Source organism: Budorcas taxicolor, chromosome 21, assembly GCF_023091745.1.
Source record: "Budorcas taxicolor isolate Tak-1 chromosome 21, Takin1.1, whole genome shotgun sequence".
Taxonomy (NCBI): domain Eukaryota; kingdom Metazoa; phylum Chordata; class Mammalia; order Artiodactyla; family Bovidae; genus Budorcas; species Budorcas taxicolor.
The window spans coordinates 38,173,798-38,195,013 of NC_068930.1; the positions used below are offsets into that span (position 1 = coordinate 38,173,798).

General features: G+C 52.1%; 1 protein-coding gene across 1 annotated transcript in view; it reads right to left on the bottom strand.

Annotated features, from left to right (window-relative positions):
- Window positions 1-21,216, bottom strand: part of CCDC33 (coiled-coil domain containing 33) — a 138,570-nt gene that overhangs the window by 57,166 nt on the left and 60,188 nt on the right. The window contains 10 exon segments of the mRNA XM_052659526.1: window positions 1,921-1,953; window positions 1,956-1,989; window positions 3,250-3,316; window positions 3,318-3,381; window positions 4,229-4,358; window positions 11,220-11,340; window positions 13,537-13,682; window positions 15,613-15,722; window positions 18,551-18,558; window positions 20,352-20,477. Coding sequence (XP_052515486.1) covers window positions 1,921-1,953; window positions 1,956-1,989; window positions 3,250-3,316; window positions 3,318-3,381; window positions 4,229-4,358; window positions 11,220-11,340; window positions 13,537-13,682; window positions 15,613-15,722; window positions 18,551-18,558; window positions 20,352-20,477 — 839 coding nt within the window.

The window sequence follows — 21,216 nt, forward strand, 5'->3', positions numbered from 1 at the left end:
TACCGAAAGGTTTTTTTTTTTAAACCCGCCTCCAGGGGGAGGGGGCTGGGAGAAGGGGAAGCTAAAATCACAAGGCCCAGATCAAAACACTCAGCAGCTAAATGAATTCGGCAGCATTTTCCCGCATGACTTGGAGGGATAATTTAGTGAGGCCGCCAGCTGGAAGGAAAGGGATTAATTCTGCACTTAGCGCAGCTCCAGTGAATAATTCATCACTGGGACCTTTGTGCCCAGCCCCTGGGCGATGGAGGAAACATCCTGCCCACCTGCCTGTTGCCTGCCTGGGTCCCCCAGTGCCCTGACCAGCAGCACGTGACGCTCCTTTCGGTCCTCAGGACACATGTGCTCCAGTAAATGGGTAGAAGGTGAGGCGGGGGCGGGGGTAAGGAAAGGGCTGGCGGTGGCCGGGCACTGACTGACTCCAGACCCTGAGAAGAGCCGTGGAGGGTTGAGCTCCAGTCTGGGACATTTTTCTCCGAGGACTCTGCTTCCCCTTCCTTGGGGTCTTTTGTTGCTTCTGTGTCCTCCCCTCTCGGTAACTTCTCCATCTGTCCCTGGTTGGGTGGTGGAGGGAGGGTAGACATCAGGTGGTACCCAACAAACCCTCTGTGACCAAGAACCATAGGAGGGCGATGCGGAGCCTTCCACAGTGGGGAGTGCTATGGGAGGTTTCCAGCATTCACCAGAGGGCTTGTGGGGAGACACTTTGGGGCTGGTACCTTCCCAGATACCCCCTCAGATGCTCCCACACGGAAGTCCCTGGGTTCTTCACAGGTAAAGTCACAGGACCAAGTATTACCCTAGAGCAGGTGGCTCTTTCTCCTGGCCTGGGAAGCCAGCAGGGGTGGGCTGATTCAGCCATCAGCCCCCTGCAAGCATTTCCGGGGTTCATGGTCCTAAACTGCCCACATTCCAACCTCCTGCCTCTCTCAGCACCTCAGAGGGAAAAGTAGAAAGTGTTCAGCCTATCATGTGCCCTGGTGCCAAGTGACCCAGGTTCAAGCTGGACTCAGAGCTCAGGTACAGCTGCTGGAGGAAGAGAACCCGTCCATCAGACAGGGCTCAGCAGTGGGCAGGATTCCAAAAACGAGCCTCCAAGATTCCATACCCTAAGCCCTGAAACCTGTGAATACGATGAGCTATCGCTCCTAAAATTATGTCACGTGGCACCGTGGACCTCAATATAGAACATCAGCAGAAGCCTGATCGAGTCACAGGAGCCCCTTTACAAACAGAACATTCTCTCTGGCTGCTGACAGAGGAGAAAGTCAGAGTGCTTTGCTGTGGGAGGGGGGTTTGACATGCGGGTGTAAAGACGGAGGAGGCATTGTGAGAAAGAATGTGGGTGGCCTACAGGAGCTGAGAGAGGCCCCCGGCTGAGCCCAGCCAGTGAGGGAACAGGGACCTTAGTCCTGCAGCTGCAGGGAACTGGATTCTGATGACAACCTCAGTGAGCCTAAAGTGCCCCCTTCCTCGGAGCCTCCGGACGGGAACAGGACTCTGCCCGTATCCTGTATGCTGATTTCAGCCTTGCTGTATTGGACTCCCTAGCTGCAGAAGTGTGAGCTCATATATGAGTGTTGTTTTAAGCCACTAAGTTTGTGGTAGTTTTTACACAGCGACAGAAGCGAATATCCTAGTTCATTCACTCCTGTAGCATCTCGATCCCAGGGAGCCAGGCTTGGCATGGGAGGAGTTAGAGGCTGACTCCCAGGTCTGAGTGGCCCTCTGTTCTCAACTCTTTCCTCCTAATCTGTTTTTTTCAAGCCTAAACTCCCCATCAGGAATAGCAGCCCTCTCCTTCCAAAAGCTCCTGAACAAGGTCAGCAATTGAGAAGGAGGTTGCAAGCCACTGAGAGGCTATACAAGCTGACGTGTGGGCTGCCAGGCCCTGAGCTTTCCCTGACCCTGGTCTTACATCAGAGGAAAGCACCTGGAAGGAGAGCTCCACCGCGGGGCCTCACTATTTATGGTTTTCAGCTTGGTGTCCTGGGGAGGTAAAGGGAAACATTGGTCGCAGTGGCCAGGGCAGGCAGCTGCTGCCACTGCTCTGCCCGCTGTCCCAGGTTCCCTAGGACGGTGCCTGGTGGAGGCTGTGCCCAGAGGGTGGAAGGGAGGCAGGAGCTGGTCTCCTACCTCTGGTCACCCTAACTGCTTCCGTACCCCCCTGAGCCCAAGCCCGCAGGAGAGTTGACTGGCTCCTTCAGGCTTGCCTCCTGGTGGAATGGGGAAGCTCTAATTTGTTGAGGTCTGTTCGTGACTACCCACTCCAGTATTCTTGCCTGGAGGATTCCATGGACAGGGAGCCTGGTGGGCTACAGCCCGTGGGGTCGCAGTTAGACATGACTGAGCACCTAACTCTATCTATTATGTCAGGGTGGCCAAGATATCTTTTTAAAATTACTTTTGGTTGCCAAATTATGCTTCTTTGTTTTTTATGAGTTTAATTTTTTGGCCATGCCACATGTGGGATCTTAGTTTTCTGATCAGGGATCAAACCCAAGCCCTCTGCTTTGGAAGCTCAGAGTCTTACTCACTGGACCAACAAGGGAAGCCCCTTGACCATAGTCTTTTAGGGAAAAACATGGCATAGAAATAGACAGTGATGATGATAACTCATTGTTATTGAGTATTTATTCTATTCTAAGTGTTATACAGGTGTTTCCTCAAAAACAAAACAAAACAAAACTTATAGCAACCATATGAGAAAAGTACTGTTATTATGAACCCATTTTATAGACAGGGAAACTAAGGCACTGGGACCAAGTAATTTTTCCATGGTCATATAAGCTGATAAATGCTAGAACCAGACAGTCTGGCTCCAGACTGTCATGATATACAGAGAAATCATATCCAGCATGCTGTCTCCATTTCAGAGATGGGTGCTCTATAGGTTCAGAGAGGTTAAGTAAACTGTTCCAGGTTCTATTGTGAGGACTAGGGCAAGTCAAGATTTGAACTCAGGTCTGGCTGGTTAAAAGTCTGCTCTCCCCCAGGGCCTCCCTGTGCCTCTCCCAAGTTGCTCAGGGGCAATTTCATCACTAGCCTGGGGCAAGACTGAGTTTTGGTGTTGGAGGTACTCCTCACATCTGACAGTGGTCAGATGCCCTGGTGGAGGCCCTGTTGGAAGTTGCTGGAGAAACCAGATTTGCTCTGTTGGTGGGGCATGGTGGAGCAGGTTGGGGAGGGGTGAGGCCAGCGGGACCAGCCATGGACTCTGTTCAGGGGATGAGCCAGGGGGCTACTCACAGTGATGGGGAGCCTCTCTACGCGCAGTCCATTCAGGCCTTGCCTGTCAGCATCTTGTGGCACAAGGGCTCTTTAGAGGCAACACGGAGATGCCCAGGAGTATGTTAAGGGTCCATGGTTCACTGCTTTTCACTGTGGGGGAAGATCAACTGGGCTCCCACTAAAGCCCCCAACCCAGGCTTCTTGGATCCCAGCATCTGAGGCCCCACTGGGGCCCGTCTTTTGGTCAGTACTGAGTGCTAAATTGCTTCAGTCATGTCCGACTCTTTGTGATCCTATGGACTGCAGCCTGCCCAGCTTGCTTCCAGCTGGGAATCTCCAGGCAAGAACACCAGAGTGGGTTGCCATTTCCTTCTCCAGGGGATCTTCCTGACCCAGGGATCCAACCCGCGTTGCCTGTGTCTCCTGCACTGCAGGCAGATTCTTTACCACTGAGCCACCAGGGAAGCCCGCTTTGGTACCTGACATCTAATTCTCCCATCCCTCACCACCCACCAATTTCTTGCCTCCTGACCTTTCCCTGCGCAAATCTCCTCTGCCCTTCAGGGCTTCCTGAGTGCAAGGCCAACTTCAAGCATATTCCATGTCTCTACGTGTGTATATGGTTCTCCCTTGGCTCTGCGCTTTGGGGGCTTCAGTCTGATGGTGCGGAATTGACTGTGGATCAGCTGGTCTCTGAATCCTGTATCCCTGTCCCCAAGGCTGTGAGATCTAAGGGTCCCTCTCCTCTCTTGTCACTGACAGACTCAACTGGAGGCAGGTGGTGGTGCAATAAACACATGGATCTAGTATGGGAATAGGGCCCCTGTGTCCTGGCCCAGGCCGCAGCGTGCTCCCCAATCTGTCTGCATACACCGGAGGCTCTCTTGGGACCCCTTCACCCATCCCCACAGGAGGCAGAGGCAGGATGGTCTGAACACCCTTTCAGACACGTGTCCTGGTGTGTGGCTTCCCTGAGGTGGCAACGGAGGTCACTCACTTGAAGATGAGGGGCAGTACTCCAGCACCAGGGCTGTGTCCTCGGAGAAGTTGGTGGCCCCATCTTGGTTTTGGAAGAGGAAGGACTGATGCCACAGGGGCAGCTCTGGGGGTCCCCCAGGCTTGAACAGCTGCGAGGAGAAGGTGGGAGTAGGTGGTGGGGTCACAGCTTCTCCTGAATCAAGGAATGTTCAGACATCAGCTTGTGTACATGTCTGTATACGTCACAGAGAGTTGTCCCGATTATGAAAGCAACACACAGTTTTGGAAAAATACAGAAAAGCAGAAAGATGAAACAAAACCTGAATTCCTACGTTAGAGAAAACTGTTCATAATACTGCATGTCCCTTTCTCGGTTTTTTTTTTTTGGCTGCACTGTGAATCCTGCAGGATCTTGGTTGCCCAACCAGGGATCAAACTCATGCCCCTGTGATCCTAACCACTGGACTGCCAGGGAATTACCTCTTTATATTGACAGTTTTTTTTTTTCCTATGCCTATTTTGTATATAATCGCCGTGTAATTGTCATCTTGCCTTTTTTTTTTAACATTTACCATTAAAACCTGAGCATATCCAGAGTCCTAAGCAACATTAATTACCCATCTGTAGTAGCTGCAGGACATTCTGTCATGTCCAAGCATCCTGGTTTCTCCCTTCCCATTTATCCAATAAACTGCATCAAATAATCTTTGATACATAGCTCTGTATCTTAAATTATTTCCTTAGAACAAGTACCCAAAATAGAACTGCTGAATTAAAGGACATACATATTTTAAGACACTTGATTCATCATGGGGAAACTCTTCCCCAACAGTTATACCAGTGTTCCCACCCATGGCTGGTGGTGTTCTAGATGCCAAGTTAGATGTGACCTCTGTCCTTGTCACCAGTCCCTCTCTGCCCTGCATGGGTGTCCCAGCCCCTCGCAGCAGCCACAGCAGGTCTTCAATAGGGCATTTGGGGGACTAAGCCAGTATCCAGGGCACACATGTGGCTAGTATTTAAACAACAAAATGAGACAGCATTAACGATAGCTTCCAAACAAGGGACTATCTGAGACACTCCCACGGGTGATCAGAAAAGCCTGCTTGAAGGAAGCAGGACTAGAGAAAGCCTCTAAGAGAAAGGTCTGGCAGGCTGAAGGGAGGGAGGCTGTTATTCTGGGTGGGAAAACCTCCTGAGCAAACGTGTGGAGGTGGCATCAAGTCTGGCATGTGTGGACCCCCTAGAATGAGGAGGGACTCCAAGGAGAGAAGGTCAAGCATCTGCAAAGGCCAAAAGGTGATGAGTGAGTGATGGGATCGGGTGTGTGTGTGTGGTGGAGGGTGGTGGTGGTGTCAGCCTGTAACACCCAGCAGGCAGCCCTGCATGGTCCCAACCCAGGGAGGTGCTTGGGGGTCATTGGCACAAACTCTCCAAGTAGCTGCCATGCCTCTGCCCCCAGCCTGGGGCTTTTAGGTGGGTGGCAGTTGCTCCCACCTCTGGCTCTCCTGCGGGAATCAGTCATCACTCGAAAAGGTCAGCACAAATGCACTGCCGGCTCCAGGAATTATTGACAGCAGGATTGTGAAGTACAGTGTGGGTCCCCTCCCCCACCATGGCAGGGCCCTGATGCCTGTCACACTAAAGTGTCTCTCCCATCCTCCCAGACCCGGCTGCAGGCTCAGCTGTGTCTGCCTCTGCCCCCAGGGAGATGAGCTGCAGTCACTTTGGGACCTGAAATCAGGGGTGATGGGAGTGCTCCTGAGAGCAGGCGCTGGTGGCAGCTCAGGGACAGTGACTTGGCCACCAGGTCAGGTCAGAGAAGCTGCTCTGGGTTCTGTGGTGCCCGGGAATGGCCTTTCAGGATTTATCCCCAAACCATGCCCATCCCAGAGCGACTATTCTCCCGAATCCCAGAGGGGCATCCACACAGCCTGGACCATCTGCCAGATACCAAGGCACTCAAGGAGGACCTGTGACAGCCCCCTCTGCTCCACCCAGGAAGAGGGGTGTTTAATGGATGCTGTCTGTGCTCTCTAGGGGCTATTAATGTGTCTAAATGGAGTCTACAAAGCAAGAAACAGTGTCTGCCTGGCCAGGAAGGACAGCTCCCTCCCTGAATGGTTTGCCAGATGAGTCCCCCAGGAAAGATACTTTTCAGACCTAGAACTGAGGAGGAAGGGACAGCCTCTTTCCTGTGTTTGTGGGGTGGGGGCAAGGAATCAAGGTTAAACTATCTCCCGAGGCTGATACCAGGGACCTGGTGAAGATGCTGGTAGCATGGGGTGGGGGCACCATAAGTGCGGAAGCCATTTCCCATAGATGCTAACGGCAAAGGCTCTGGCAGGCTGTGGAATAAGGAATGTGATTAACCTTCAGCTGTGATCTTCAGCAAAGCCATTAACCCCCAGCCACTGAGGCAGACCTGCCTTCCCCGGGGACAGAGCCTTCATTACATGGGCCTACGGTCCCTCCTCACATTTCCCCAGGGTCCACCACAACCACACCCACGCCTCCTGCTGTCTGCTCTGCCCAGACGAAGTGGTGGCCACCAAGGGGGCAGCTGATGCTGGGTGGCTGCGACACCTAGGCTCTGGGCCCGGGTCTGCTTCAACCTTGTGTGTGACCTTCAGCAAGTCCCTTCCCCTCTCTAAGACCTGGTTTTCATTGTTCAGTGAGAAGACATTTTGGGTGCCATTCTTTGACAGGCTGCTGTGAAGGCTGAAGGAGACAGCAGATGTTTGGCTGTGAAGGTGAAGGCTCAGTTCAGTTGAACTCAGTAAATACTAATTGGAGGCTTCTCCACGCTCATGGATACTGGGGTGCAGTAAGGCCTATGGGAGAAATAGAGCCTGACCATGCTCCCCCCTGGAGCTCATTGCCTGCCAGGGGGTTAGGGTACACACACACACACACACACACACACACACACACAAACACACACACACACACACTTACGATCCATGCAGAGGCCTAAGCAAGTTGTGGGTCGTGGAAGCCAAATGTCTGAGAGAAAAGCTATGACTTCCTGACTGGAGAGGGGAGGGCCTTAGGGATTGTGCAGGAGGTATAAGAAGGTGGAAGACCACTCCAGTCTGAGAGTATAGCAGAGGCCAAGAAGGGCAGGTGACAGAGGACAGCATGGCTATGAACAGCCAGTCATCCAGTGCAGCTAGAGAATGCCTGGGTGAACAGGGACAGAGACCCAGGAGGCTGGAGGGGACAAGGCCTGTGTATCTGGCTGACAGTGAGGGCTTTGCCCTGTCCGTGGTAGGGACAAGGAGTCCAGGGGGAAAGCCTAAACCTGGGCAGGGAGCTGCTGTGGCCACTTGTCACAGGATGGATGGGAAGGGCCCTGCTGGAGGCTGCTGCAATGGTCCAGCCAAAAGGAGATGCCAGCAAGGGAAAGGGGTCTCGTGAGAGCTTGGGTGCAGATCGGCTGTGGGAACTGAGCAGGGAAGAGATGCAAATGGGCACAGACTCCACTGCTTGCATTTCATCAGCTAGGAGCTCTATCAGTTCTGTATGAGGCCAGGGTAGGAATGACTCCTAAGTTCCACCCTCTGTTGGGTCCCACAGGCTGTGCCCAGTCGACTCATCAGAGTTCAGGTTTTGCTGTCATCACCAGGCTCCGAGAGGGGTGAAGCAGACACTGAGGGCTGCCTACCCCTCAGCCATCCCCTTCTTTCTGCCAATTCCAGAACCAGCTTTGGTCCAGGTGCCCCTTCTCTACACCCGTCTGCACTGGCAGGGTGATATGCCATGCCTTTTCTCCGTGATTGGCCAAGAGACGTGCATACAATCCAATTCTGGCCAAAAAGATGAGGGGGGGGGAGTCTTCTGAAGGGCAGCTGGAGGAGGTTGCCAAGTCCTCATAAAAACCACTTGTGGGTGTTGGCAGGAATGCAAGTTGGTGCAGCCACTATGGAAAACAGTATGGAGGTTCCTCAGGAAGCTAAAAAAAAAAAAAAAAGAGCTGCCGTATCATCCAACAATCCCACTCCTGGGTATATACCCAGACAAAACTATGACTCAAAGAGATACAGGCACTTCTACGTTCACAGCGGCACTATTCACAATAGCCAAGTCAAGAAAGTAACCTAAACGTCCATCAGCAGATGAGTGGGTAAAGAAAACATATATACATATACACAATGGAACACGACTCAGGCGGTAAAAAGAACGAAATAATGCCGCTTATAGCAATGTGGATGCAACTAGAGATTGGCCTACTAAGGGCAGTAAGTCAGAAAGAGAAAGACAAATACCGCATGACATCACTTGTATGTAGAATCTAAAATACGACAGAAATGAACCTATCTACAAAGTAGAAAGAGACTCACAGACACAGAGAGCAGACTTGTGGCTGCTAAGGGGGAGTGGGGTGGAGGAGGGAGGGAAGGGGAGTTTGGGATTAGCATATGTAAACTATTATATGTAGGACGATGGGTAAACAATAAGGTCCCACTATATGACACAGGGGTTAATATTCAATATCCTGTGATAAACCATAATGGAAAAGAATATATATAAAAAGCATGTCTATATGTGTAAAACTGAGTCTTTGCTGTTTAGCAGAGAATCAGCTACAGTTCAATAAATTAAAAAAAAACAACACTTGTGGGAAGGAGAGTTTCTCTTGTCCTCCTGGTCTTGGCACCTCTTCCTCTGGATGGGATGCCAGAACGTTATGTACCCATGAGCTGTTAACTGGCTGAAGATGGCAATCCAGGGTTGTTGAAAAGATCCTGAGTCCTTGAGCATGCTGCTGAGCCCACGCATCAACCAATTCTGGCAGCATCTTCATGGGGATCCATCCCAAGGGGCCATAAGGGTTTAAGTTGATGGGAATTAGGGTTCATGCTACTTGCAGCCAACTGTAACAAGGGCAATGGCAAGGCTGGCCTCAGAGGGGGCATTGCACTAGGGGAAGGGCAGCTGTGAAAGGGTCCGAATCCATTTCATTTCCACCCAGGATGTGGACATTTTGCAGAAGTTAACCCAGTAAGTCTTCCTAACAGCCTAGTAAGGTAGAAATTAGGAACTGGAGAAATCAAGAAGCTTGCCAAGTGGACTTCCCTGGTGGTCCATCGGCTAAAACTCCACATTCCCAATGCAGGGGGCCCAGGTTCAACCCTTGGTCGGGTAACTGGAACCTGCATGCTGCAACTAAGAAAAAAATCTTGCTTGTCACTATGAACACAAAAGACCCGATGTACCACAACCAAGACTCCATACAGCCAAACAGATTTAAAAAAAAAGAAGAAGAAGCTTGCCAAAGTTCACCCAGCCAGCAAGTCACAGAAGAGGGGTCAAACTCAGGTCTTCTAAACCCTCGAGTCCCCACCCACAGTGCTGCGTCATGGTGCATGACTGGTGGGACATCACTACACCCCAAGATGTCCGAGGGGCAGGTCCCAGCAGTGACCTAGTCCATCCCCCACCCCTGAACTCAGATGAGGGGACTGATAACTTTGAAAGAGGACAAGACAGGGATCTGTGTGAGCTGCTGACTGGTGCCCCTTCCAGGTAGGGCTCTGCTCACCCCCCTCATCTCCCTGCCTGTACCACAGAAGCCTGCCCGTGTCCTCTCACTGCTGGGACCTGGGCACCCCTTTGCCAGCTACCAGTGAGTTCCCAATCTGGCCCAACTGCCATGGCTAGGTGACCTTCAGCAAGTGTCCCATCATCGCTGGGCTTCTGGCCCCCAGTCCCACATGTGCAAGAGGCACTGGGAACAATGCCCCCACCCAGACTAGTTAGGCAGCAAAGGCAGCCAGAGCCCCCCAGGGTAGGGAGGGGGCTCACTCATTAAAGCAGTCAGCGCTTCCTTTCCCTCCGGATTGCTTGCTGATTGGTTCATAATTTTCTGGGCAAATGCAGGGCCATGAGTGAGATGACTCCGGGGAAATCAGGCCGAGGATTGGTTTGGGTTTGAAGCCTCTGTCCCCAGAGTCCCCCTCTGTCCCACCCCTCCTTACCACCATCACTCTTGTTCATGTCTAAGCCTTCTTCCAGTGTCTTTGCCTTTAAATGGAGACTGGGGCTCCAAAGAGGTACCTCATTCTATATTCATTATGCCAGACACAAACTCTGGTTGGCAGACAACAGGAAGCGCTTCCCAAGCACTCCTATCTTCTTCAAGACCCCAGGAAAGTTGGGACCATGGTGCGGGGCAAAGGGAAGACTATGGGAAGAGATCAGTGAGGCCGTAGCTGGACCCAGTCAGTCTGCACACCCCGCCCCCACGCTGTACTCAAACCTACCGCCCTCCCCTCCAGCCCAGATGTGTATCACGTCCTGTGCATTTTTGCCTCCACATCTGTGCTCTTGTTCTCAGCCATTCTACACCAACCCTTCCCTATTAAAAACTCAGTGGTCCAATGTCTGGGCACCTGTCCAGCCTTCACACCCCTCTCACCTTTGGTTAAAAAATTTTACTTATTGTAGTAAAACAGGCATAATATAAATTTATCATTTTAACCATTCTAAGTACATAGTTCAGTGGCATTAAGTACATTTACAATGTGGCATAACCATCACCACCACTGATTTCCAGAACTTTCTCATTATACAAAACAGAAACTCTGTACCCATTAAATAATAACAGCTCCCCCTTCTCTCCTCTCCCGGTTCCTGGAAACCATCATTCTATTGTCTGTCTCTATGATTTGCCTGCTCTAGGTACTGCATGTAAGTGGAATCACATAATATTTATCTCCGCTCTGATTTTTATGGCTCTGCCAGTCCCTCCTGGTTTGTTGCTATTATACATTATTTTGTATATTTAACCTTTTCACGTGTGTGACTCCTGTCTTCACCAAACCAAAAACTCCCTTGAGGGCTGCTTCTCCACAGCACAGATGGGCCTGCCTTGGGGTAAAGGCCAGGATCCAGTGAACTCTTATTTAACAGTCAAGTGAAGAGCTGACTGAGTGAGCAAATACATGAGTGGGTCAGCTACTAGAGATATGAGCCAGAGACAGGGCGAATGAGGGAAAGCGCCATACCTGAGGGCACCCGTTCTGGCTGACCCGAGGAGCGCCAAAGTTCATTCCGGACGGCGTGGGGAAGGAGAGTGGGGTGACGGGAAGCCCCGTGGTGGCCGGGTTCTGGTTTACCTGACTGTCCCTGGGGAGGCAAAGAGACCCTCCTCAGCACAGGAGTATGATGGGTGTTCAGCACTGCTGGCTCTGTGCCCAGCCTGGTGGCCGAGGACTCCCATGTGGGTGCTGGATTGATGTGAGAGAGGAAAAGGGTGAGGCAGCCCGCATCGTTCAGGTCTGGACCCCCAGACAGATGATAGACCCTGATCCTTCAGATCACTGGTCCTAGCCTTGAGAAAGCCCTGCTCAGGATACGGGCTGCAGTGCCCAGGTTCCCTTCCCCAGGACTCACGGTGGCCTCACTGAGTCCCCTCCTGAGGACTGGGAACCCACCAAACCCAACAGAGGCCTGGGGAGAAGGAGGATGGGCCAGGGATGCGGCCAAGGAGACTGCCAGGAGGATGAGGAAGGGGATGGGAAGAGGCCCCTGCCCGGTTGGACCGCACTCTCTCTGGCCCTTCTAGCGTTGCTTTCAGTGGGAAGAGAGTGTCTGGGAGTAGGGGCTTGCTCTCGATCTCTCTCTCTTTTCTCTCCTCCCTTTGTCTCTCCAGCGCCCTTTCCTAAGCCCCCCTGCCAGGACTCCTCCCAGCTGGCTGCCTGCTCACTCCACACAGGTATGAGCTGACAAGGGCTTTAAACAGTGATGAGGACCATTCAGCTCTCACAAGAGACAGAATCTCTTTACTAAAATCAAAAGACTGAATCTCTGATGGTGGCAATTTAAACTCTGGATGGAAGTGGGGTCAGGGCCTGAGGGACTTCACTGGAACTTGTTAGACTTTTACTCACAGGGACTTCAACAGGTGTAAGGGCTGAGACGGGGGTCTGAGAAGTGTGTGTGCATGGCGGGGGAGGTGTTAATTTCCAACTGTTCTGTTCTGAATGGTCGAGTGTGAATGAACAGCTACCTGCTCATGCCAACCTGAAGCAATTTCTTGCACTGTGCTCTCTGCTGTGCCATCAGGAGCAGACAGGAAGGACATCTGTGCTGGGGCAGGGGAGTGGGCAGGGGGCTGGCGGGCAAAGGGGCCCAGACTCTACAGGACGAGTCAGAGGGCTGGGGTGGGGGTGGGGCAGACCCACAGTGGGGGGCTCCCTGCAGGCCAAAGTTCAGCCTGGATATTACAGGTGTAGCCCCTCACTGAGGGGTGTGATCTGGGGACAGCAAGGCCAAGCTGTGTGTGTGAGCTGCTGGCTGTCTTCAGGGAAGACATGATCAAAGGGGGAGAGGGGTAGATGGGAGCAGAGGGTGTCTGCAGGTCTGACACCCTTAGCGTTCAAGGGGAAGCAGAGATGTAGGTCAGGAGCTCTGGGCTCCCATACCAGACTCCCCTTGGGTCTCAGTGTTTCCAGCTGTGAAATGGGGCTGACGAACACATCTTGCCTTACCGGGCTTACAGTGCTATGGGGTAGATCAGACCAGCCCTGTTGGGGCAGGGGAAGCCCAGAGCTTAGGTGGGAGCCACCTGTCTCCCACCCTGATCATACTCCAGCCATGGCTGGAGTTGAATCTGTCCTCCTGGGCTGTTTGAAGGCTGAGGGCGAGGGAGAAGGGCTAGGTCCCAAGACCACATCTTCCTGGAGCATTACCAGTCCTCCTGGAGCTACTGAAAGGTCTGGAGATAGAAGGTAATGGGGGGAGGGGAGCATGTATGGAAGCTAGGCCCAAGCTGGGCCTGGTCCTGACCTGGCTAATGGAAGAGGCATTCATTGAATGAATGAATGATGACCTAACTGGAAGACCAGCCAAATCTCTTCAGAAACAAGGAAGGGTAAGGAGGTCCCTAAAAATTTCCCTCAGGGTATGTAAGCCCTAGTTCAGGGGTCACTACCCTTGAAGGGACAGAAAAAGAGAGAGAACACCAGAGAATGTGGGCCACAGTAGGGCACTCTGCCTCACCTCATGACAGTCAGGGAGACATAGGTTTTGGGAACCTCCTGTCCTTCCTGCATGGTATGTGAGGAGCAGAGCAAGGTTAGGGCAGGGTCACATGCCTGGAAAGTGCTGGAGAAGATCAGGGATCATCATCATCATTTTTATTCCCATCATTCCTGCCATCCCAGGGCAGGTTCTATACAAACTACTTCGGCCATTTTTGAAAGGCCCAGTGCCTTTTTCTTTCTCAATTTCTTCCCCAGACACCCCTGCCTCACACCATCAGGCCAGCCAGAGGTGGCAGCCAAGGGCAGAGCCTGGGGCCTGCTTAAAGTTGGACCCCACCCCATGCCTGGGGGTCCCAGTGCCAACACCCCCAGAGCTGTGTGGTTGTGGTCGATGTAGCAGGGGATGAAGCTGCCCTTCTGAATGACCATTGCATACAGTTGGGTCTTGGCAGTGGCTTCATTGACTTTCCCAGACTCAGTGGGCTAGGGACAGGGTGCTGGAAGAAGACACACAAGAGGAAGCGTGACTAAGGGGCCGACCCTGGCCATAAATCCAGCCCTCTGCAATCATTTGGCATTGCTCTACTGGGGCTCCCAGCTGATAATTAAAGCTCATGGTCCCTGCGAGCCCTTCCAAGGAGATCAATATAATAAATCTTCCCTGTTCTATTTGAATATTTCATCACCCTCACAAGGACCACTGCCTGCCTGTTCTCTTTGTAAAGATGTGATAAGGGTTGTAAGTGGACAGAGAGTCAGGAGGTCTGCTGATGTTCCCAGTGTTATGGCTGAACTGCTCAGTGTCCCCGGTGAGGCACTAATCTCTCTGGATCTTTGCTTCCTCATCCGGAGGGTCTGGGCATGGGGCTCTCCTTGGAACCCAGGGAAGGTATGGACTTCTGGGGCCGTGGTAGAGGAGTTGCTTGGAAAGAAGTCAGTGCCAGGGCCTGAGGGAGGGAGGGAGGAGGAGAACTAATCTGAACTGAGCACCTACTATGTGCCAGGCCCCTTGCTATGTGCTTTATGCCCATCATGGCACTTGAGCTTCCTAATGTCCACACTAGGAAGGACAGTATCTAAGTTTTGCTGAGGAGGAATAGAGGCCTAGGGGGTTATGGATATACCACTGGTAAGCAGCAAAACTTGGACTGCAAGGAGATCCAACCAGTCCATTCTGAAGGAGATCAGCCCTGGGATTTCTTTGGAAGGAATGATGCTAAAGCTAAAATTCCAGTACTTTGGCCACCTCATGAGAAGAGTTGACTCATTGGAAAAGACTCTGATGCTGGGAGGGATTGGGGGCAGGAGGAGAAGGGGACGACAGAGGATGAGATGGCTGGATGGCATCACTGACTCGATGGACATGAATCTGAGTGAACTCCAGGAGTTGGTGATGGACAGGGAGGCCTGGAGTGCTGCGATTCATGGGGTCACAAAGAGTCAGACAGACTGAGCGACTGAACTGAACTGAACTGAAACTTTGGTTAGGAACCCAGGCTAACTTCACATTTTTCTTTAAACAATCATAGAGGTCTGTGATGTATACTGAGAGGGAAAAGTGATGCTTCTGTTCATCTCTTACCAGTGCTTGGCACACAGTAGGTGCTTAATAAAGTACTTGAATAATGAAAGACTGAATTATCCTTTCTATCAGTCAGCAATTGGGAGAAGGGTTGGGCAGGGGGCACTGGGGCAGGGAGGCTTGGGTCATGGACTGAGGGGTTATTGCCTTGCAATGCACCCCTCTAGGCTCTTGCCCTGTTGTCCACTAGAGAGGTGCATTCCAAGGAACACTGTATCTCCCACACACCCCAATTCTCCCGAGCCTTCCTCCTGCCAAGGCAGCATGGAGACAGCACAGAATGAGCTAGCGTGGGAGACAGTGTGTCCTAGGCTCACCCTTGACTCTGCTACTCACTTACTCTGTCACCCAGGATGAGAGGGTTCTACTCTCTGGGTCTGAGTTCTATGTATGCAAAATACGATTCACCTTGAGAATCAGAGATGGTGTGTGTGGTACCTAGCCCAGGACCTGGAATATAGTAGGTGCTCTGTAAATACTGTATTTCTTTGACTTTTAGGTAACTTCCCTTTCTTTAAATATGTGTGAAATGAGAATACGTCTTTAATTGGTGTATTCATTTAATGCAGTAGATGTTCTGTGCTCACTAGACTGTTCTATGGAGATGAACTCGAAGAATTCCAAATTCTTATGGAAATCATTCCTGTTTATCTGCTGGGAGCTATGTTTCTTGAGTCCCACATGGCCCAAGAGTTGCAATACTTCTGGGTCAGCCTGGGATGCCCAGTGTTGCTCTGAAGGAATAGCTGGGGTCATCTAGGTGGTGCCCACCTGCCCTCTCTCTACTTGTCCCAGGCCCACATGAGCCCAGAGCCCAGGGCTCTGCCTCACTTTCACCAACTCAAAGTGGTAGGGGCGGAAGACATGCAAGGACTTGATGGGGATTTGGAAGGGCAACAGCTCCTCTTTCTTTTCATTGTCCACCACCTTGAGAATAACTTCTGGAGAGAGAGAAATGAACACAGGCTCATAGCGGGGCTCAGCTGATCACTGTCACTGCAAGTGCGGTGAGACAGTGACAGGTGAGCAAGGGGCCCACACAGAAGAATCAACATGCGTGCACAGCTGTAGAACACACAGACGCACACAACTTCACAAGCACTACTGATGCCTGCACAGGGTAAGGATCTACTCCAGGCGTTGTTGGGACCGAACGATGCAGTTCTTTCCTGCTCCCCAGATTCCCAGCCCAGAGATGAACACACACAGAACGGAGCCCAGTCCCCTTAGCAATAGACTCATGGACAGACCCAGAGAGACACACGTAAGTACGGATAGTACCCCTTCCTGGGAATAAGGCCCCTTCCTGTGGTCACAGACACTCTTACTAACTCCTTAGGCAGGAGGGGGAGGGCTTGTCTCCCATAATTTGTAGAGTGGGAAAAATGAGGCTCAGTAAGAAAAAAATGTTCTAGTCAAGAAATCTTTCAATGCAAATATCAACAAAAGTCTGTAAATGAAAACTGATCTAAACACTGAGAATGATGTGCCATTTAGGAAACTCATTCCAAAGAGACTTCGTTTTGTCTTCAAATGCATGAACTTTGGGATGAACTCTGAGGAACACCACTGACCTGGAAATAATCATGGTGATCCTACTCAGTAAGCACTGACTGATTGCCAGGCATAGGGACTGGCACTCCTGACCCATTATTCCAAAAAATTTCCACCACAGACCCTCAAGGAGGAATCACCATTTCTGTTTTTTAAGTGTGGACCTGGAATTCAGAGAGGTGATCTAACTTATCAACATCCCATGGTTGGTAAATGGCTGATGTGAGAGGCTGGATTTAGTGACCCTGAACTCATCTTCCCACTCTGGAATCCTATGATTTGAGGAAGAAGAGGATAGCGGGGAGGAGGAAATAAATAAGTAGATGGAGGAGGGAGGGAGAAGAGAGATCTAGAGGAGAATGGGAAAGGGAGAATCGGGGTGGATGGATGTACTGGAGGGAGATTCTGGATAGCCCCTTGCCCTTTGCCTCTCTTCTTGAGACAAGGACGTTTCAGCACCAGGGACAGCTGCCGGCCCTGCAGGCTCACTGGGAGCACAGCGCTGCTGGGTCACGTGAGCTGAGTGGGTCATTTGGATGAGAGGGTGGAGGAGGAGCTGAGAGCTTTGCTGCTTTCTCTTCCTTATTTCCTCCTCCCAACAGCTACGGTGGAGGCACGGAAAGGGAAAGACACTTGCCAAAGTCCCTCTAGAGCCGGCCATATGGGATTCATGCTCAAAGGAAAGAGGAGGAAATAGGCACTGAAAGGACTTGAAGCTGCCTCGAAGAAAGGAGAATAAGGGACTTCTCTGGTGGTGTGGGCTTTCCTGGTGTCTCAGACGGTAAAGAGTCTGCCCGCAATGCGGGAGACCCGGGTTCGATTCCTGGGTCGGGAAGATCCCCTGGTGAAGGAAATGGCAATCCACTCCAGCACTCTTGCCTGGAAAATCCCATGGATGGAGGAGCCTGATGGGCTACAGTCCCTGAGGTAGCAAAGAGTTGGACACGACTGAGTGACTTCACTTCAGTACAGTGGTTAAGACTCGCTTCCACTGCAGGGGGTGCAGGTTCCATCTCTGATTGGAAAACTAAGATTCCATATACTGCACAGCCGAAAATAATAACGCAATAAAACAGAAATATAGGGCTTCGCTGGTGGCCCGGACAATAAAGAATCCACCTGCAATCCAGGAGAACAAGGTTCAATTCCTGGGTCGGGAAGATCCCCTGGAGAAGGGAATGGCCGCCCACTCCAGTATTCTTGCCTGGAGAATTCCATGGACAGAGGAGCCTGGTGGGCTACTGATCATGGAGTTGCAGAGTCAGACATGACTGAGCAAGGAATACTTTCACTTTTTAAGTGATTTATTTAAAAAAAAAATAGAAAGTAGAGTAAGGCAAGGGATGAAGTCAGTAGACCTAGTTTCTAGTACCAACATACTGACTTGCTTTGTAACTCGTAGCCAGTTACTTAACCTCTCTGAGCTTCATGTTCCTGCTCTGCAAACTGTTAATACTTTAAAGAAGAAAAACTGTCCCTCTCCTAATAACTGCTGTAGGGCAGGGGTATATGTTTTTCAACCCATAAAATTCTTAGCAAATAAATGTTCCTTGTAGCAGTCACCCTTTTCTTGCTCATTAACCGTCTGTAGTGTTCCATATGCCCACCCAGCCCTGAGCAGACTCAAAACACTCAGCTGGGGGATTCCAGTGCTCCCAGTCAAATTTACAAGAGTAGCTGTGAAGCCTGAAGCCCCTCATGGCCGTTACCCATGGGCCCTGAGTCCTCAAATCCAGTTGGAATTTGCTGAGGCCAAACAAGGGGTGAGTGCCTGCGTTTCTCATCACCCCCCTCCCCAATCTCTGGAGCTCTATGTGGGCAGCCAGCAGATGAGCTGTAATTGGGGGAAATGGACAGCCATCCTCCCTGTTCCTGTCTCCTTGCTACAAACACGCCTCATCAGCTTCTTTTCTGGGCATTGTGCCCCTCCGGCCTCCTACAGCTCCCTTTGTGTGGCCGACAAGCCATTTCTGCCTCCAGCCTGCTCTGGCCCTGACACGGGGTCTGCGACTCCCCTTTGCTTTTCATTAACACATCCTTGAGCTACCTCCCACCCTTCCCCCACCTCTTGGCCTGGCCCCCCATCTCCCCCACCCCCCACTGCAGATATCGCCACAGCAACCGGTTCCAACCAGGTTCCAACAAGCATCCAGCTCCTTCAGGCTGCAAAGAGGCTCCTGCGAATACTCCCTGCCTGCCCACAAGGTCTCCCCACCCTCTTGTCTCTCCTGCGCTGAATCCTGCTTCCCCCTCTGCTACACAGATGGGCCCCAAGGTCACTGACTCATCATGCCCTTTCCTGTAATCCCCCCAGATGTGGAGAGCCCAGGGCGGGATCACAGCCCAGGTCTACTCATCCCAACCTGCCAGCCTGTCAGCCACGGAGAGGTATGCATACACACACACACACAAACTATATACATTATGTATCAACAGGCTTACACCAGCTCCCAGGTAAATCTAGCTGCACACATAACACACTGTTGCAGCCAGACATGTGAATGCACTCACACATACAAGACACGCAGATGTGTGTGCCTGTAGGCACAGGCACGTGTTCACACATGCACCTGAACCAGCATGAAGGTGTTCATACGCAGGCGTACATGTGTACCTGCATGAGATCCTTGGTCAGTTTCTCCTCCTTTTCCACATTTGCTCAGCAGCTCCACTTATCCCTTCATAGGCAGAAAAGGAAAATCCTGGGGCTTGCCCTAGAACCAGCTTCTTTGTCCTGTTACTGGTGCTCCTCTCCCACCCCTCCCTCTAGCCCTTTCCACCGTCTTTAGCATCTGGGGGCCCGTCTTTGCAAGGTAGATGAGGAGCTCTGCCTAAGTCCCCGGCAAGGTTTCCAAGGGGAGGAGTAAGGCCTGTCTTCGGAGGCAGGTCGCCTGCAAGATGGGAGCCTGAGACTGACCAGATAAGACCGGCATCTGCAAGTCTGCAGTAACAGAGCCTGATGCCGGTGCCCACAGTTGTCCTGGCATCAGCCGGTCAATACTGCTGCGTGCCCAGCCTAAGCTCTCACCTGAGAATGGAAACCAGATGGGTCCCCAGTATGGAAAACACAAGTGTGCACACATATGTGTGTACAGGTGTGTGTGCATGTAAGCTGCTTCAGTCGTGTCTGACTCTTTGGGACTCTATGGACTATAGCCCCCCGGCTCCTCTGTCCGTGGGATTCTCCAGGCAAGAGTACTGGAGTGGGTTGCCATGCCCTCTTCCAGGGGATCTTCCCGACCCGGGGATTGAACCCAGGTCCCTTCTGTCTCCTGCATTAGCAGGTGGGTTCTTTACCACCAGCGCCACCCAGGAAGCCCATACGTGTGTACGTCGGTACCTTAAATTGCCTGCAGTGTCAGAATTTGCCAAAACACAGGGCCTAGAAAGGCTCCCGGGGGTGAAGGAGTGAGAACTATTAGGTAGCTTCTATGAACACGACCCCTGACCTTGGAAGCAGACATTCTACTGTCTGACAGCCTGCAGTGCCTGGGGAGGATGAGGCAGGACAACACAGCCATTCCAGGGAAGCAGAGGACCTCAGGAGCTACACTGAGATCACGGGATCCTGGGCCGGGTTCCCCCCTTACCAACCACTTGAGCTTGCGTCTGTGACATAAGTCCCCTGAACCTCAGTGTTCTCATCTCAGCACTGGGAGCAGCACTGCTCCTCTGGGGAGGGGTGAGCCAGTGAGCAATACGCGGGGACGTGCCAGGAAGCAGTAATGTGCCATTTCAGTGGGAGATGGTGGTAATAACAACCATGAAAATAATAACAATGGTCGTAAAAAAGATAAGCTTTCATTGTCTGGAAAATTCATTTATGTGGAACAACTCATTTTTCGAGCAGGCTGGGGAGATGAGGCATGACAGAATTATGACTTTTTTCCTCTAAAGTGCTTTCAGCTGAGCACAAGGAGGTGTTCAGGTGGCCTCCAGCTGTGCTGAGGGAGCCTGGTTCCGCCTCGCACTCTACCCCAGCACGCCAGCCGGCCTGCCCCGCCTCCCTCTCATGCCCCGCATCCTCCGCTTGGGTCTCCACTTTGACTGTGTCCCCCGAGATGGGGGCTTTGGTGAGCTCTGAGGGCACAGACGTGACTGCCTTGGAACTCAGGTTCTTTGCCCCCTTGGATGTGGTTTTCCTGGAGAGGAGGAGGAGCAGGCTGAGTCAGAGGGAGGGGGTCCTGCCTGTTGTTCCCCTTCTCAGACTCCACTGTCCATAAATCTGAGCAAAGGGTGGACAGAGCATGATGCACTCCCTCCCAGGCAGAGACACTCACGTCGGCCCAGGCCCAGGGAACGCCAGGCCTTGCTCCTTGGCTGCCCTGCCTACCCGGGTGACCAAGACATGAAGGCTGAGGGTGGGGTAGAACTGGAGGGAAACACCTTCTCTGTCTGACTTCCTGCCCCCTGCCAGGTCAGGGCGGCCCAGCAGGCTGCTGAGTGCATACACGCCTTTCTCCTGGCCCTCTTCTGAGGTTCTGGTGGGAGGGGGCCTTTGGCAGGGCAGCTGTGCAGTGCCCCCCTGCTTGGTCTCTCCTTAACCCTCATCCTCCCAGCTCCCCTGGCTCTGAACCTTTCCAATGGGACGCACACACACCACTGCCCTCTGCAGCAGCCACTGTGTGCAGGACCCCGGGGCTTGGCACTTGGAGCTGGGCATGGGGTAGGGCAGGGGGTGGTGAGGGGTTTCAAGCCCATGAGACCTCAAGGTCATGCAAGGTCAGGCTGTCTGAGGTGAGGCGGGAGCGTGGGCCTTCTGCATCCCAGGGCACCCCACAGCTATCTGGGATAAGCGGCCCTGAGATCCTGAGCCATCAAACAGTTCAGTGAGGGAATTAATGCTTCTTCTATGGAGGAGGTTATTACATCAGGGCTGGA